Source organism: Mobula birostris, chromosome 2 (genome assembly GCF_030028105.1).
Source record: "Mobula birostris isolate sMobBir1 chromosome 2, sMobBir1.hap1, whole genome shotgun sequence".
Taxonomy (NCBI): Eukaryota; Metazoa; Chordata; class Chondrichthyes; order Myliobatiformes; family Myliobatidae; genus Mobula; species Mobula birostris.
In genome coordinates this window covers 225,024,275-225,040,230 of record NC_092371.1, presented here as the reverse complement: position 1 = coordinate 225,040,230, position 15,956 = coordinate 225,024,275, and the positions used below count along the sequence as shown (strand labels likewise).

Below are 15,956 nucleotides of genomic sequence, written 5' to 3'. Positions count from 1 at the left end.
TGCTTATCCTTATCCATGAACATCAACTGGCTGTGGAGCTCCATGACCAACTCCCCCTAGTCTCTACTCATGAAGATCAAGAGTGGCATAAATTTGACTGGGCATCAGTGAAAGTCATGGTGCAGGCAAACACTGAGCATGCAAGAGGTTTCCTGGAAGCTTGGCTTTCCGGGAACAATTCTGTAAACAGATATGTAGACCTCCATCCTATTTATAAGCCTACATGGGTAAAATTCCAGACCACAAAGCACAGAGTTCACCCTGCAACCAATCAGCGACGAGACCTCCTCCCTACAGTGCAACTGAGTTTCTCCAATGACGACAAATCAGCTGATTGGTAAGTATATAAAGCCAAGCATTTGGAGGACACACCACAAATTAACAACACACCGATGATGTCTCCTCGCATGGTGATGAAACATTTGCAAATGAATTGGCGGGACTGGAGAAGAACTCAACCCAACCGTTATAGTGGCAAATTAACCTATTAAACTGCACAACTTTGGGACACAAGTGGAAACTAGAACATCTAGAATAAAACTCATGCAATCAGAAGGCGAATGTGCAAACTTCATACAGGGAGAATCCTATGTCAGTATTGAACATTAGTTTCTTGAGCTATAAGGCAGCAGCTCTACTAGCTAAGTCACTTCCTTTCTGGTTCAAGATTCCTAAACTTAGTGAAGTTAAGAAGAATCCCAATAGTTCTGTTGCATCAGCTATGCTTAGCTTTTGTGGGAAACATACCACTGCTCCTCTCGAAAGATCAATCCCTCAAACTAAGGTTCAAAAAGTTCAAGGTAAATTTTATTATTAATGTAAATACAGTATACGTCACCATACACAGCCCCGAGATTCATTTTCTTGTGGGCATTACCAACAGATCCACAGAATAGTAACTATAACAGAGTCAACTAGGGTGCTCAACATGAAGATTTCATGTCTGGAGAACCACTTTAGCTACTTCTCTTGATCTTTCAGACAAGTAGCAGGAAATGGCTAACATCCCAGGGGTTATACCACTGACATTCCTAGATTTTAGACTCAGTTTTTTAAAAAAGTCTGACCTGTGCATCTTACCAATAATATTATAAGTAAACATTCACTGAACTTTCCTCCCATGCTAGAGGGTTTCAAACCTGCGGTCCTACAGCGATTTCTCCTTGCTGCATGCCCATTGTGTGAAACCAAGACATTTTCTCTGAAGATGCAAAAAACATTAGGTTCTCTTAACTTTCCGTTCTATCTGTTTCATGCATTCTTCAGGCCTTGAAGAGTTAATCCTAGCAATTCCATTCGAATTTAGCTAATTTATTCCAAACTCCTAAAACTTGATATGTAACATGTTGGCTTTTCAGCATGGCTTCTCGGTAATTAAGATATGATTAAAATTTTCACAAGTAATGTCATAACCATCTTTATTTTTGCTTTAAATATCTTAAAGAAATATCAGTTCATCCCTTTTTTGGAGGTTAAATAACCAGTGATTAATGCATATTTAGCAGTGGCCAATTAAGTTGTCACAGAAATATAAACCCAATTGGTGCCTAATGCACTCTGCTGACTTGCAAGCACACTTGCTGCCGGCTACTCAGCATCCACAGATTAGAGTTTAATATATTGTATAGCTACGTGCATTAGCATGAAATTGAATTTCCTATGATCACCTACTTTGTCCATTAATTTATTTTCCAGTCCAACAAGTAAATGCCTGATATTTTAACTGCAGATTTTTCCGGTTTGTGTGGTTTAATTAATGAGGGCAAAACAGAATTTGAACAATCAATCTGACTGAATACCACTTCCCTTAAAAATCATTACATCAGGTAAGTACTGAAGGAAACAAAGTGAGGAAATTAAGGTTGATAAATGAACTTACCCTTTCCAAAGTAAATGTTCGAACAACGTATTCTGCAAGAGGCTCCTCTTCCACGAATGTAGCTTTGAAATCTGCATAAACTTCACTATCATCTGGCCAATACTTGTAACATTTCACCTAGGATTTAAATTTTTAAAAAATCAAAAGATTAGGAATGGAAAATGATCCTAGTTTCACAGTGGTAACTGAAATACCTATTATAATCAAGCAATTAAAATGGAATTGCTTTGCGTTATTCTTGCTGGAATACTAAAAGCGCAAGAAAATACAGTGGATTCTGGTTAATTGGGACACATCAGGCACCAGAACACTTTGCCCAATTAGCCGAAGTTTCATAGAAATAGTTGAAAAGAATCAGCTTTATTATCACTGGCATATGCAGTGAAATTTGTCAGTTTACAATAGCAGTATAGTGCAATACATAATAATTTAAAAATCTACAAATTACAATAAGAAATACATATTAAAAAAGTAATGCAAAAAGAGATCAAATAAAAAATAGAATGGTAGTGTTCATGGGTTCAGTATCCATTCATAAATGGCAGAGGGGGAAAAAGCAGTTCCTGAAACATTGAGCATGTGTCTTCGAGCTCCTGTACCTTTCTTCTTGATAGTAGCAACAAGAAGAGGGCCCTTGATGATGGAAGCTGCCTTCCTCAGGCATTATCTTTTGAAGGTGTCCTGGATACTGGGGAGGCTAGTGCCTATGATGGATCTGGCTGAGTTTACGACTTTCTGCAGCTTTTTCCTGTGCAGTGGCCCCTCCACACCAGACAGTGATGCAATCCAGTTAGAATACCCTTTGCAGTACACTGATAGAAATTTGGGAGTGCCTTGGGTAACATATTAAGTCTCCTCAAGCTCCTAATGAAATATAGGAGGGAGGAGAAGATGGCGGCGCGACGCAGCGTGCGTGGCTGTTCCGAATGAATACCATATGTGTAACTAGGGGCCATGCACGATCCAGATTTGATGGCGACAGCTGTGAGAAGTGCAGAGGAACATCTGGAGAAACTTCTGAAATGCCTGCTTCACTGCCGCTGCTACTGTGCGATCGAGAATCTCCGGAGACGAAGGCCCCAAATCCTCGGCTTTGCGTATCGCCTGTTGCCAGGGCGGGGGTCGAAGCACTCGGCAGAGATAGTGCTCGGTGTCGAAGAGGTGGGTTCGAGGCTCAGAGTTTTTCGGACGGACCCAGAGTCGTACTGTGGTTGGATGCTTCTGGGATGTTGCATCAGCAAGTTGGCGGCGCTGGAGGTTTACCGTCTGCGTGAGATGATGGGACTTTCTAGAGACTCTGAGACTTTTACTGTGCCATGGTCTGTTTTTATCAAATTACGGTATTGCTTTGCACTGTTGTAACTATATGTTATAATTATGTGGTTTTTGTTAGTTTTTAAGTTGGTTTGTCATGCGTTTTTCTGATATCATCCTGGAAAAACATTTTATCATTTCTTAATGCATGCATTACTAAATGACAATAAAAGGGGACTGCGTATGCTCATAACCATAGCTGCAGTTGTGCCTTCGTTGTAATTGCATCAATACGTCGGCCCAGGAACTCACTCTTTCCACTGCTGTTCCCTTGATGAGAACTGGTCTGTCTTCCCTCAACTTCCTCTTCCTGAAGTCCACAATCAATTCCTTGGTTTTAGTGATGTTGAGTGCAAGGTTATTGTTACACCACCATTCAACCTGCTGATTTATCTCACCCCTGTACACTTCCTTGTCACCATCTAAAATTCTGCAAACAATAGTTGTATTAACAGCAAATTTATAGATTGCGTTTGATCTGTGATTAGGCACGTTCGTTGGTGTGAAAGTAGAGCAGTCAGCTAACCACACATATCTGAGGAGCATCAGTGTTGATTGTCAGCAAGGAAAAGATAGAAACATAGAAAATCAACAGCACAACACAGGCCCTTTGGTCCACAAAGCTGTGCCAAACATGTCCTTACCTTAGAACTTACCTAGGGTTACCCATAGCCCTCTATTTTTCTAAGCTCCATGTACCTATCCAGGAGTCTCTTAAAAGACCCTTTCGCATCCGCCTCCACCACTGTCGCCAACAGACCATTCCACGCATCCACCACTCTCTGCGTAAAAACTTACCCCTGACATCTCCTCTGTACCTACTTCCAAGCACCTGAAAACTGTGCCCTCTCATGCTAGCCATTTCAGCCCTGGGGAAAAAGCCTCTGACTCTCCACACGATCAATGCCTCTCATCATCTTATACACCTCTGTTAGGTCACCTCTCATCCTCCGTCGCTCCAAAGCCAGGTTCACTCAACCTATTCTCATAAGGCATGCTCCCCAATCCAGGCAACATCCTTGTAAATTTCCTCTGCACTCTTTCTATGGTTTTCACATCCTTCCTGTAGTGAGGTGACCAGAACTGAGCACAGTACTCCAAGTGGGGTCTGACCAGGGTTCTATATAGCTGCAACATTACCTCTTGGCCCCTAAACTCAATCGCACGATTGATGAAGGCCAATGCACCGTATGCCTTCTTAACCACAGCATCAACCTGCGCAGCAATTTTGAGTGTCCTGTGGACTCGGACTCCAAGATCCCTCTGATCCTCCGCACTGCCAAGAGTCTTACAATTAATACGATATTTTGCCATCATATTTGACTTACAAAATGAACCATTTCACAGTTATCTGGGTTGAACTCCATCTGCCACTTCTCAGTCCAGTTTTGCATCCTATCAATGTCCCGCTGTAACCTATGACAGCCCTCCACACTATCCACAACACCCCCAACCCTTGTGTCATCAGTAAATTTACTAATCCATCCCTCCACTTCCGCATCCAGGTCATTTATAAAAATCACGAAGAGAAAGGGTCCCAGAACAAGTCCCTGAGGCACACCACTGGTCACCGGCCTCCATGCAGAACATGACCTGTCAACAACCGCTCTTTGCCTTCTGTGAGCAAGCCAGTTCTGGATCCACAAAGCAAGGTCCCCTTGGATCCCATGCCTCCTTACTTTCTCAATAAGCCTTGGATGAGGTACCTTATCAAATGCCTTGCTGAAATCCATATACACTACATTTACTGCTCTTCCTTCATCAATGTGTTTAGCCACATCCTCAAAAAATTTAATCAGGCTGTTATTTCTGATCTGTACTGACTGGTCTCCTGGTGTGGAAGTCAGGGATCCGGTTGCAAAGTGAGGTACAAAGGCCCAGGTTTTGGAGCTTGTTGATTAGAACTGAAGGTATGATTGTGTTGAACGTTGAGCTGTCATCAATAAACAGCAGCCTGACGTAGGTATAGCTATTGTCCAGGTGATCGAAGGCTGACTGGAGAGCCAGTAAGATTGCATCTACTGTAGATATATTGTGACAGTAGGCAGATTGCATTGGATCCACGTCTTTGCTTAGTCAGCAGTTGATTCGAGCTATAACCAACCTCTGAAAGCACTTCATCACTGTAGCTGCAAGTGCAACGGGGCGATAAGCGTTGAGACAGCTCACTCTGCTCTTCTTGGGCACTGGTATGATTGTCGCTCTTTTGATGCAGGTGGAAACCTCCGAATGCAGCAGTGAGAGATTAAAGACATCCTTGAACACTCCCACCACTTGGTTAGCACAGGTTTTCAAAGCCCTACCAGGTTCACCATCAGGACCTGGGGCCTTATGAAGGTTCACCCTCTTAATAGATGTTCTCATGTCGGCCTCTAGGACGGAGATCAGAGGGTCACCAGATGCTGTGGGTATTCACACAGGTGCAGTTTCATCCTCCCTTTCAAAGTGTGTGTAAAAGGCGTTGAGCTTGTCTGGGAGTGAAGCATCACGGCCATTCATGATGTTAAGTTTTGCTTTGTAAGAAGTAATGGTCTGCCAGAGCTGACGTGCATCCGATTCCATCCCTAACTTCAATCAGAATTATTTTTTTCATCCTTAAAATAACCTTCTGTACGAAATGCAGAACAAATTAGCATACCACCAATATTACTACAGTACTATGAAACTGTGTATTAGTTTCTAATAGTTACCAGTGGAGGAGTTCATCCAGTGAAGGCTGTCATCTTCTTTTGATTGACTATATAAATTAACAAAGTCAGCTCAGACACCTAGTACAGATAATGAACAGCTTTCTGTGATTGTATCCTCCAAACCTTCATTTTCATCGCAACATTCAAGATGATTGTTGATGCCTTCATGGTTCCTAACTTCCTGTAGCAGTGAAATTCTTTCATTTTTACTCCTGCCCATTTCTGTGTGTCTCTAGGACTGAATGCTTGAAACTACAGTGTGTGAAACAGCTCTAAGTTGTCCTCCTCCTCATTTCTCGCCAACTAGCAGTGAAAAAAATCACACTGCTTTTTAAAAACAAACACATGCAACTAACTCTATTTCATCAGTCCTGATGAAGGGTCTCGGCCTGAATTACTCTTTTGCATGGATGCTGCCTAGCCTATTGAGTTCCTCCAGCATTTTGTGTGTGTTGCTTTAGATATCCAGCATCTGCAGATTTTCTCATGTTTGTGACGCTACTTAAAACTGTTCACTCTAAGCATGGTGTGGCGTCTAACGGCCACAGAAGTGCACACGACTGACACTCGCTGGAAGCTGTTTGGCAACAGCCTTTTGTCCCACTTAAGCAGTATAGTGTCTCAGATATACAAAGGGAATCCCAGCCATTTTCTTGTCAGTTTTTGTTCTTAAGAGTTGTCCCAAATAAGTTGCTGCCCCGATTAACCAATAGCCCAATTAACAGGAATCTATCGTATTTAGGACTTGAATAAACAACTCACAGAATTCTTTCCCATATCAGAAATTTAAATTTTAAATTGTAAGGAAGGTGCAAAATTTTATAAATATTAAAAAAAATTTAAAACATTTCAAAAATTCCATGGTGCCCACAAGACTTTTATCCATTGTTACAACTAGCACTGCAATAAACATTCTCTGAAATAGTCTGATTTGATGTTAGGTGTCTCGTCCTGAAACATCGACTGTTTATTCTCTTCGGCAGATGCTGCCTGACTTGCTGAGTTCCTCCAGCACTCTGTGTGTGTTGTCCTGGATCTCCAGCATCATCAGTTCACAAATACACTACACAGTGCCGCGTGGACCCAATCAAATAAAATGGGCTCTTTTCTTGAGCCATCTCCTTTAAAGCGAAATCTCTTTGAAAACTTTATAAAATTCTCAAGGACAGGAAGCCTGTGAAAGGGATGGCAGTCTTGGAAGAATTTGAAGGTAGCAACAATTATCTTGAATGTTACAATGGAAATGACAACTTGGAGGATGCAATTAAAGAAGGCATTGTATAAAGGCTGTCTATTATCTGTACTAGGTGTCTGCGCTGACTTTGTTAATTTACAGTCAATCAAAAGAAGATGACAGCATACACTGGATGAATTTCTCCTATAACTATTAGAAACTAATACACAGTTTTATTGTACTGTAGTAATATTGGTAGTGTTCTAATTTTTCTGTATTTCATATGGAAGGCTATGTTAAGGGTGAAAAACAATCTTGAGTGAAGTTAGAGATGGAATCGGGTGCACATCATCCTAGTCTAATAAGTCTAACTACTAATGGCCCGAGAATCTTACTTATATTTTAAGGAGCAATAAAATCCAAGTGTAGCAAGCAGTGGAAGTTTTGCCTTGTGCAAAACACACTCTGGACTTTAAGACTAGTGAATGCAGGAAGTACTCATCACATCAAACAACATCTATAGAAAGAGAAGTAGAGTTAATATTCGTCAGGTTTCTAGCATCTGCCATTTTTAAACATTTTCTTTTCTTAGATTTTACGTGCTCCAAAATATTGGCATTTACAATCTCACCACCAAAACTAGACTTACTCTTCCAACTTCCACCAGATTTGTGACCATAACGATACAAACTGATTGTTCTTGCCAGACCATTCTCCAGAAGTCATAGACAGTTTCATGTACTGGGCCTAGAGAAGAGAACAAGAAAAAGTTAGCTAAACGATTAGCTTTATTTGTCACGTGTACAATGAAACATGCAGTGAAATGTGTCATTTGAACTCGAATCAGTGAGGATTGTGTTGGGACCAGTGTCGCCACGTTTCTGACACCAACATAACAGGCCCATAACTTACCAATCCTAACCAAGCCATACATCTTTGGAATGCAGGAGGAAACTGGAGCACCCAGAGGAAATCCACGCGGTCACGGGGAGACTGTACAAACTCCTTACAGACAGCGGCAGGAATTGACACCTGATTGGTGAATACCAGTGCTACAAAGTGATGGTGCTAACCACTACACTACCCCGCTGCCCTTTTATTTATGTAATGTGAGAAATAATTTACTGCCTCAAAATTTTCTGCTATCACAAGTTTTTCACATATGTTATTCAGCTTAGTGTTTCTTAAAGCACACTTACACTGGATAGTAATAATAATAAATGCAATTACACAAAAATTAACAAAGCGTTTTGAACATTGAAGCTTATTTCAATAAACTTCTGCCGAAGTATTCAACTGTATTAACATGCCCTGTAACATTCATTAAGTGTTAATTGAAAGTGAAACTCTCTAGTCCGGCACCCTTAGGAGCTCATTTCCTGACCACAGAAAATGTCCTGATCACCTTTCTCGGAGCAGGAGAACCGTTTGTAAGTATAGACACTCCACATGCCAATGAAGGGTTCTGAGAACTTTCTGTAACAAAGAGCCACTAAGTTTTATATTAAGCCGTGACACCATGGTAGCAATGCTGTTCAAGTCCGGCGTCAACTACAAGAGGTCTGTACATCCTCCCTGGGCCCTCTGGTTTCCTCCCGCAGTCCAAAGATGTACCGGTTAGTAGGTTAATTGGTCATTGCAAATTGATTAGGTTGAGGTTAAATTGGGGTTGTCGGGGGTTGCTAAGGCGGTGTGGCTCAAAGGGCCGCAAGGGCCTATTCTGCACTCTATTGCCCAATAAACAAACAAATAAATAAACAGACAGATAAAATCAGAAGCACTGTTAGATGCACTGGTAGGTTAATTAGCTATAGATTGGCACACCTCAGTTAATTTTAGATCTTAGTTGGAATTAGTTAATCAGTGTAGATTTCTACTGCAGATTCAGAACATGCTGAACCAAGGGAGTAGACCAACCCCAGAATGACGGACGTGTACGTGGACCAAAGCACAATAGATTCAAAGTAATTTTATAATTGTACATAAAGTAAGTTGCCCATGATTACTTGCACTAATAATTTTTAATTAGGAATTGATTTGACTTGATATAGCTGTCTTTTATACTCAGCGCACAGTACAGGATGTGCAATTAACAGCAAGCCACCTCTGTGTACTCTTGTGGTGAGTCTGAAGATGGATTTGCACTACAGCTTTGCATGACACAGTGCTATTATAGGGGTGGATTAATATAAAACCTGACTACAAAGTAACAGGAAAACCAAGATATGCCTCCAGGTTTACCCCACAGACAATATATCAATAACTTTGAGGGTTTCTAGATGCCCCCAACATTTAAAAGCATTTGAAATCTGTAAAGAAAAATATCAATTAACCATTTAAAAATTTAAAACGATTACTTTGAATATAAAACAGAAATAAAGCATTTCACATACTTCCTACAACAGGGGTGAAAATAAAACTCATCGAATATTTGCCAGTTTACAGCAGAGCAATGCCATCTGTGCACTCCACCCCTCAGTTCCCATTTTCTCATTAAATCCATAACTCCCACCTCAGTTTTCCTGTCAACCTATGACTCGGGGCAATTTACTTGTCAGAATACCTTTGTAATGTGAAGAAAATTTCATGTGGTTACAGTGAGAATGTGTAAACTCTACACAGAAAGTAACCAAGGTCAATTCTGAATTGCTGAAGCTGCGATATAGCAGCACTAGCTGTGGTGTCACTGTGCTGCCCAGTACAGGCTTCTGATGGTACAAGAGCAGGCCATTCAGGTCATCAGGACAATGCCAGCTCTATTAGTCCTGACGTGGAACTTTATCATCCATCATAGAATCGGAGTTGTTACAGGAAACAAGCCCTTCATCTACCACACCCATGCCAACCATTTTGTCCAGCCACACAAATTGCAATTTCCAATATCACGAATGTGATTGTATCTGATTCCAACATCTCCCAACCACACCACCCCCCAGTAGTATCTTCCAAATATCAACCACTGTAAAAAAAAATTCTCCTCAGATCCTCTTTAAAACCTCTTCTTCTCCGCTTAAACCTATGCTTTCTTATCCTTGCTTTTCGTAATTTTATACAGCTCCATCAAGTCACCTCTCATCCTCCTCCGCTCCAGGGAAAACAAACCCAGTCAATGAAATCTCTTCTAGTAATTAAAGTCCACCAAGCAGGCAAAATGCAGATGCATCTCCTGTGCACCACCTCAAGCACACTCACATCCTTCTTACAGTGTGGCAAACAGAACTGCACACACTGTTTCCGTGTTTTGAACATTCAAGCTTGTTTATTCTTCACCCCAATCTTTGAAAGCAAGCATGTCACGTACCTTCTTCACACTACATCTACCGTGCGTTGCCGCTTTCAGGGAACTATGCCTTGAACCCCAGGGTACCTCTGATCATTAACACTCCTTATTTACTGCATATGCCCCACCCTAAACAAGGAGTCACAAGCCCTTGAGTATATGGGATGTAGGGATACACTTATGAGAGAAATCATCATCACTGTGTGCCATGTTGTATGATGTAGGCAATCATGGTCTTTCCGTGACCATGGTTGTTCTTAACAAATTTTTCTGCAGAAGTGGCTTGGCGCTATCTTCTTTTGGACAGTGTCTTCACAAGATGGGGGACCCCAGCCATTGTGAGTACCCTTCAAAGATTGTCTGCTTGGCGTCAGTGGTCACATAACCAAGAACTGTGATACACACAGCTACTCATAGGACCATCTACCACCTGCTCCCATGACTTCATGTGACCCTGATCGGGGTGGGGCGGGAGGGGGGAAATAAGCAGGTACTACACCTTGCCCAAGGGTGATCTGCAGGCTTGCAGGGGGAAGGAGCACCTTACACCTCTTTTGCTAGATATGTCTGCACCCCAATACCCCAATGAGGGAAATGGGAGGGCAAAATGAGGACGAGATAATTTTGTCAAACAAGGTAAAGGGGAATGTCAAGAGAGTGCACGTATATTAAGAGTAAAAGGATATCTAGAGAGAAAATGAGACCCCTTAAAGATAAATGTGATCATCTATGTGTTGAGCCACAGTAGATGTAAGGAAGTGATGTACTGCAAATATTCCACGTTACAAAAGAGGGGGTACTTGTGGTCTTAAAGTGGATAAAACCCTGAGATTCACCAAGTGTATCCTTAGACATTGTAGGAAAGGAGAAAAAAAATCGTTGGGACCGTGGGGTAGATATTAATATTGCCTAGAGCCCCAGATAAGGTATGAGGAGAGTGGAGGTTCACAAACGTTGTGACATTTTTTAAGAAGGCTGCAAGTTCGGGCCAGGGAACTGCAGGATGGTGAGCCTGACATTAGTGGTAGGAAAGTTATTGGAGAGGTTTCTGAGAGACGGGAGCTACCTATTTTGGAAAGACAAGGACTTGATTAGAGGGTACGCAGCATAGTTCTGTGCATTGCAAATCACGTCTCCCAAATCTGACTGAGATTTTTTTGAATAGGTCACAAACAGAATTGACTAGGGTAGGGCATGGGCTTCAGCAAAGCCTTTGACAAGGTTCTACATGGCAGACCGTTCCAGCAGGCAGATCAAACGGCTAGCTAGTCAATTACATACAAACTTGGCTTGCTGAAAGGGGTCAGCAGATGGTAGTGGAAGGTTGATTTTCAGAATGGAGCCCTGAGATCAGCGCTGTGTCACAAGGAGTACGGAGTCCATTATTGTTCACCAGTACAATTTCTTAATCATCATATCAACTACGTTAACAGTTTATATGAGAATGTAGTTGGCATGACGAATAAGTTTGCATAAGATACAAAAATTGCTGGTACAGTGGATAGTGAAGAAGATTATTTATGATTACAAAAGAATCTAGATTAAGTGGGAAACTGGGCTAAGAAATGGCAGTTGCAGTTTAATTTGGAAACGTGTTAAGTGTTGCATTCGGCGAGTTAAACCAGGGAAGGATTTGCACAGTAAAAGGAGGGGGCCCAAAGGGTGTTCTAGAACAGAGAGACCTTGGCATGCAAGTACATAGTCCCTTGACAGTGGTGTCAAGGGTAGATGGGATGAAGAAGGGGCTAATCTTGTTTGTCTTCATCGGCCAGAATATTGAGTAGAAGAGTTGGGACTTCATGTTACAACTGTACATTAGTGAAACTACATTATCTATTATGTGCAGTTCTGGTCACCTAGCTATAGAAAGGATATCACTGATCCAGGAATGGTGCAGGAAAGATTCAGAAGGATGTTACTAGGATTGATGGACTTGAATTATAAGGGGAGACTGGATAGACTGGAGCTTTTCTCCCCTTGAGCAGAGGAGGCTGACTGATGACCTACCAAGGATGTATATAAAACCTTAAAAGACAAGGTGAATAATCACAGTCTTCACTAGGGTAGGGGAGTCTAAAATTAAAGTAAAGTCATCCGTTAGTCTTGAGAGACCATGGATCTGCGCCTGGTAAGTCTTCACTCTCCAGGGCGTAGGCCTGGGCAAGGTTGTATGGAAGACCAGCAGTTGCCCATGCTATAAGTCTCTCCTCTCCACGACACGGATGTTGTCCAAGGAAAGGGCATTAGGACCCATACAGCTTGGCACCAGTGTCGTCACAGAGCAGTGTGTGGTTAAGTGCTTTGCTCAAGGACACAACACGCTGCCTCGGCTGGGGCTCAAACTCACGACCTTCAGGTCGCTAGTTGAACGCCTTAACCACTTGGCCACGTGCCCACTGTCTAAAACTAGACAGCATACAGTTCAGGCGAAAGGGGAAGGATTTAACAAGAGACCTGGGGGGGCAACATTTTTCACCCAGAGATGGTGGTATGTGAAATGTGTTGGTGGGAGAGTACAATTACAACATCCAAAAGGCATCTGAAAAAGAGCTAAAGATTGGGAGTGACTGTAATGCCTCTGCATCACCACGGGGACTCAACATGTTGAATGATGACTGCTGTACCATAATTACTTAATACTTTCCTTCTTTTATATAATAAAAGGAGAAGAAGAATAGCCCTTAACTCGGCAGTGGAGTCATCGGGGCACTGTCATGACTGTGTTTCTGTAGCAAGCTATTCTTGTTTTTACGAGGCCGAGTTGCTAGCTCGATGCTCAACCCGACTTGGATTTGAACTCGGGAACCTTCACTCCGGAGTCCAGCGCTGATATTATTGCGGCACCAAGTGGGACACATAATAAAAGTTGTAAATTTTACATAATTTTAAGATGTCTGAACAGTAGCGTGCAATAAATAAAAGCATGGTTGTTAACTTAATCTCTGGTCTCATGTCAATATTTTTAGCATATCATGAATCACTACCTTACCAAGCTTTAAGCCTTTGAACAGAAAAATACCTCCAATCATTTCTATAGCACAACTGAAAACATTAGGTCACAGAAACTGTATACAATGCAATTATTTTCAGAATCACAATGGCATGTAAATTATGCATTACCCAATGTAAGATTCTTACCTTGTGTAGCTATATAATGACTTGGCCTGTGGTATCCCTAAAAATGATAAAAATTTCACACAATCAGATCGTCTGAAGAGAGGATTGGTCTAGAGAAATGTACAAGTGAAAAGTCCATTGATACCATTAACATATACCAATGGCAACTTGCTCACCCAGCACCATTAAGATAAAGGCCGACAGCTTAATTAAATTTAAACAATTTTCACTGAGCTACATATAAGTTAAATCCAATTAAGAACCATTACTTGAAACATATGCTACGACTGAAGAGGAATAGAGAATAATTTTTACCAAGTTAGCTGAAAAAAAGGAATAGACTATTGTCAATTGCAAGATGAGGAGCGAGTATGCTTCATTTTAGACTTCTAATAAATATCACCAAATGGCAGTTCTGCCGACCTTATGCAGAATGGCACTTAAGAACAATGTTAGCATAATCATAAATTAAAGGCTTTTCACAGACAGTGGAGATGACATTAAACCACAATGGCATGTCTTACAATGAAACAATCACGTGATTCTGCATGAATAAAATGATTTAGTTGAAAATGTTAACGTAAAAATGGAAGTTACTAAAATATAAAAATAAGTCCGGTGAAGAATATGACAACTGAAATAAAATGCAGCTAATGTGAATAAATAGGAGCACCAGATGCTCACAAATAATAGAACTATGGTGAAATTTATTGGTGCTTTTTTTTACAGCAACTTTAGCATTGCCGTGAAGCAGCTGTAGCTCTATAACAGATTTAAATCTGTAATGTTAATTCATTGCCGCTCCCACAAATGTCTTCTCCTTTTCTCCCTCTCTCACTCTTATCTCTCTCCTCTGTCCTACCTCATCATAAATTATTAAGATGAAGGCCAATGAAAAAGGGGTGGGAGACTTCTGAAAGGGCACATCTTCAACTAATTTTAAAATGTTCTCATGGGTATCAGCATTTTATAGCTGTAACTGGTCTCAGTTTAAATGTATGCAGAAAGTTATTCACATTTGGACAAATAGTGCCACACATTTATTGATTTGAAATATTTAGCTGAGTTAGACACCCCTAAATTTCAACAATATTTCAAAACAGTTTTAAAACAAAGGCTCAGTTAATATTCCATGTTTGCTGATATGTCTCTGACCTGAAACATTAGCTATTTCTCTTTCCATGAGTGGTACTTGATCTGCTGAATGTCTGTTAATATTTTCTGTTTTTATTTCAGATTTATGGAAGCTGATGAAAAAATCTCTGGTTTTTGTTCAATAATGTACCTGCCCCTGTCAAAGAGGGCCAGGGCTTTCCATGAATGGGACAGGGCATTTCAAGGAGGGGTAAAAGGAAAGAGTGAGATACTGGGGGAGGGAGGAAAGAGTGAGCTGCTGGGGGAGGGAAGAAAGGGAAGAGTAAAGGGAACGAGAGAGGTAGAGAGACAAGAGATGAAGGAAAGACAGAGAGAAAAGAAAGGGAACTGTGAAGGGGAGACAGAGAAAGTGAATAGATGTAAGAGAGCTCAATTGGGACAGAGAACGAAGAGAGGGATAAAGAAGGCTAAGAGAGGGTAAAAGAGATAGGGAAGAATGAACGAGAAGATGAAAGAGAAAGGGAACAATGAGATAAGGAGATAAAAGAGAGAGAAAAGGAAAATGGTAGGAAAGGATAAACATTTGAGGAAATACAGAGAGGTGGGAAAGAATAGTTAAGATGCTAAACAAGAGAGGGTCTGGAAAAATTGGAAAGTGAGGCAGAGGAGAGGGGAAAAGGAGTGAGAGATGCAGAAAAGGGGAAAACGATTCTGGGAGTAGCAGAGGCCCAAGGAAAGAAGGAAAATTGGAAAGGGTAGAGGGGTAGAGGTAGCCCGAAAGCAGGAAAGAGGGGAGAAAGGGGAGACAAAGAGAAAGAGAAAGAGAGGGGGCGATAGGGAAGTAATGATTTCAAATATTTGTCTCTTTACCAGACTTTTTTTCTTTTCATTTATAATTTTTAAATAGCTCTGGAAAAAAATTGAAAGCTTTGACAAATAGCAAAGCTGAGCCAAGGCTTTACTACCTATCAGAATATTTTCTGAGAAAATAAGGGTACTAAGTCCGCTCTGGCCCATTCACAATACTCAGCTACAGCACATGAGCCCCTGATGACCTGCCAATCAAATCTACACAGATTTTGTCTGGTGCTTTCTTCCTTACAGGTATGTATTATGTGCAGTTCCATTGTTCAAGTTAGCAGATGCATCTCAGCAAGATTCAAGGCTCTAGCACTGGTACCAATGAACAGTTTAACTCTTGCTCTCCCTTCAAAAATGTTTTAATTACACACTTCCAAAATTGCACCTTGCATAGGCTTGAAATGCCTGAGCAATGTTCTGAATTGGCATATTTTTAATTCAATGACCAGTGATCAATTAAAAGCTGACAAGATTTTGCATATTTTAACTGAATCCAAGTTTGCCCAAGAAGAAAATAAATAAGTATGTTTTTAAAAAACTAGTACT

General features: G+C 41.1%; 1 protein-coding gene across 6 annotated transcripts in view; it reads right to left on the bottom strand.

Annotated features, from left to right (window-relative positions):
* The window catches only part of ptprk (protein tyrosine phosphatase receptor type K), a 687,062-nt gene that overhangs the window by 29,182 nt on the left and 641,924 nt on the right, over nt 1-15,956 (bottom strand). For all 6 annotated transcript variants that reach the window (XM_072251546.1, XM_072251545.1, XM_072251547.1 and 3 more), the window contains 3 exons: nt 13,476-13,512; nt 7,707-7,804; nt 1,880-1,996 (listed from right to left, as the gene is read on the bottom strand). In XM_072251546.1, coding sequence (XP_072107647.1) covers nt 1,880-1,996; nt 7,707-7,804; nt 13,476-13,512 — 252 coding nt within the window. The remainder of the gene's footprint in view (nt 1-1,879; nt 1,997-7,706; nt 7,805-13,475; nt 13,513-15,956) is intronic.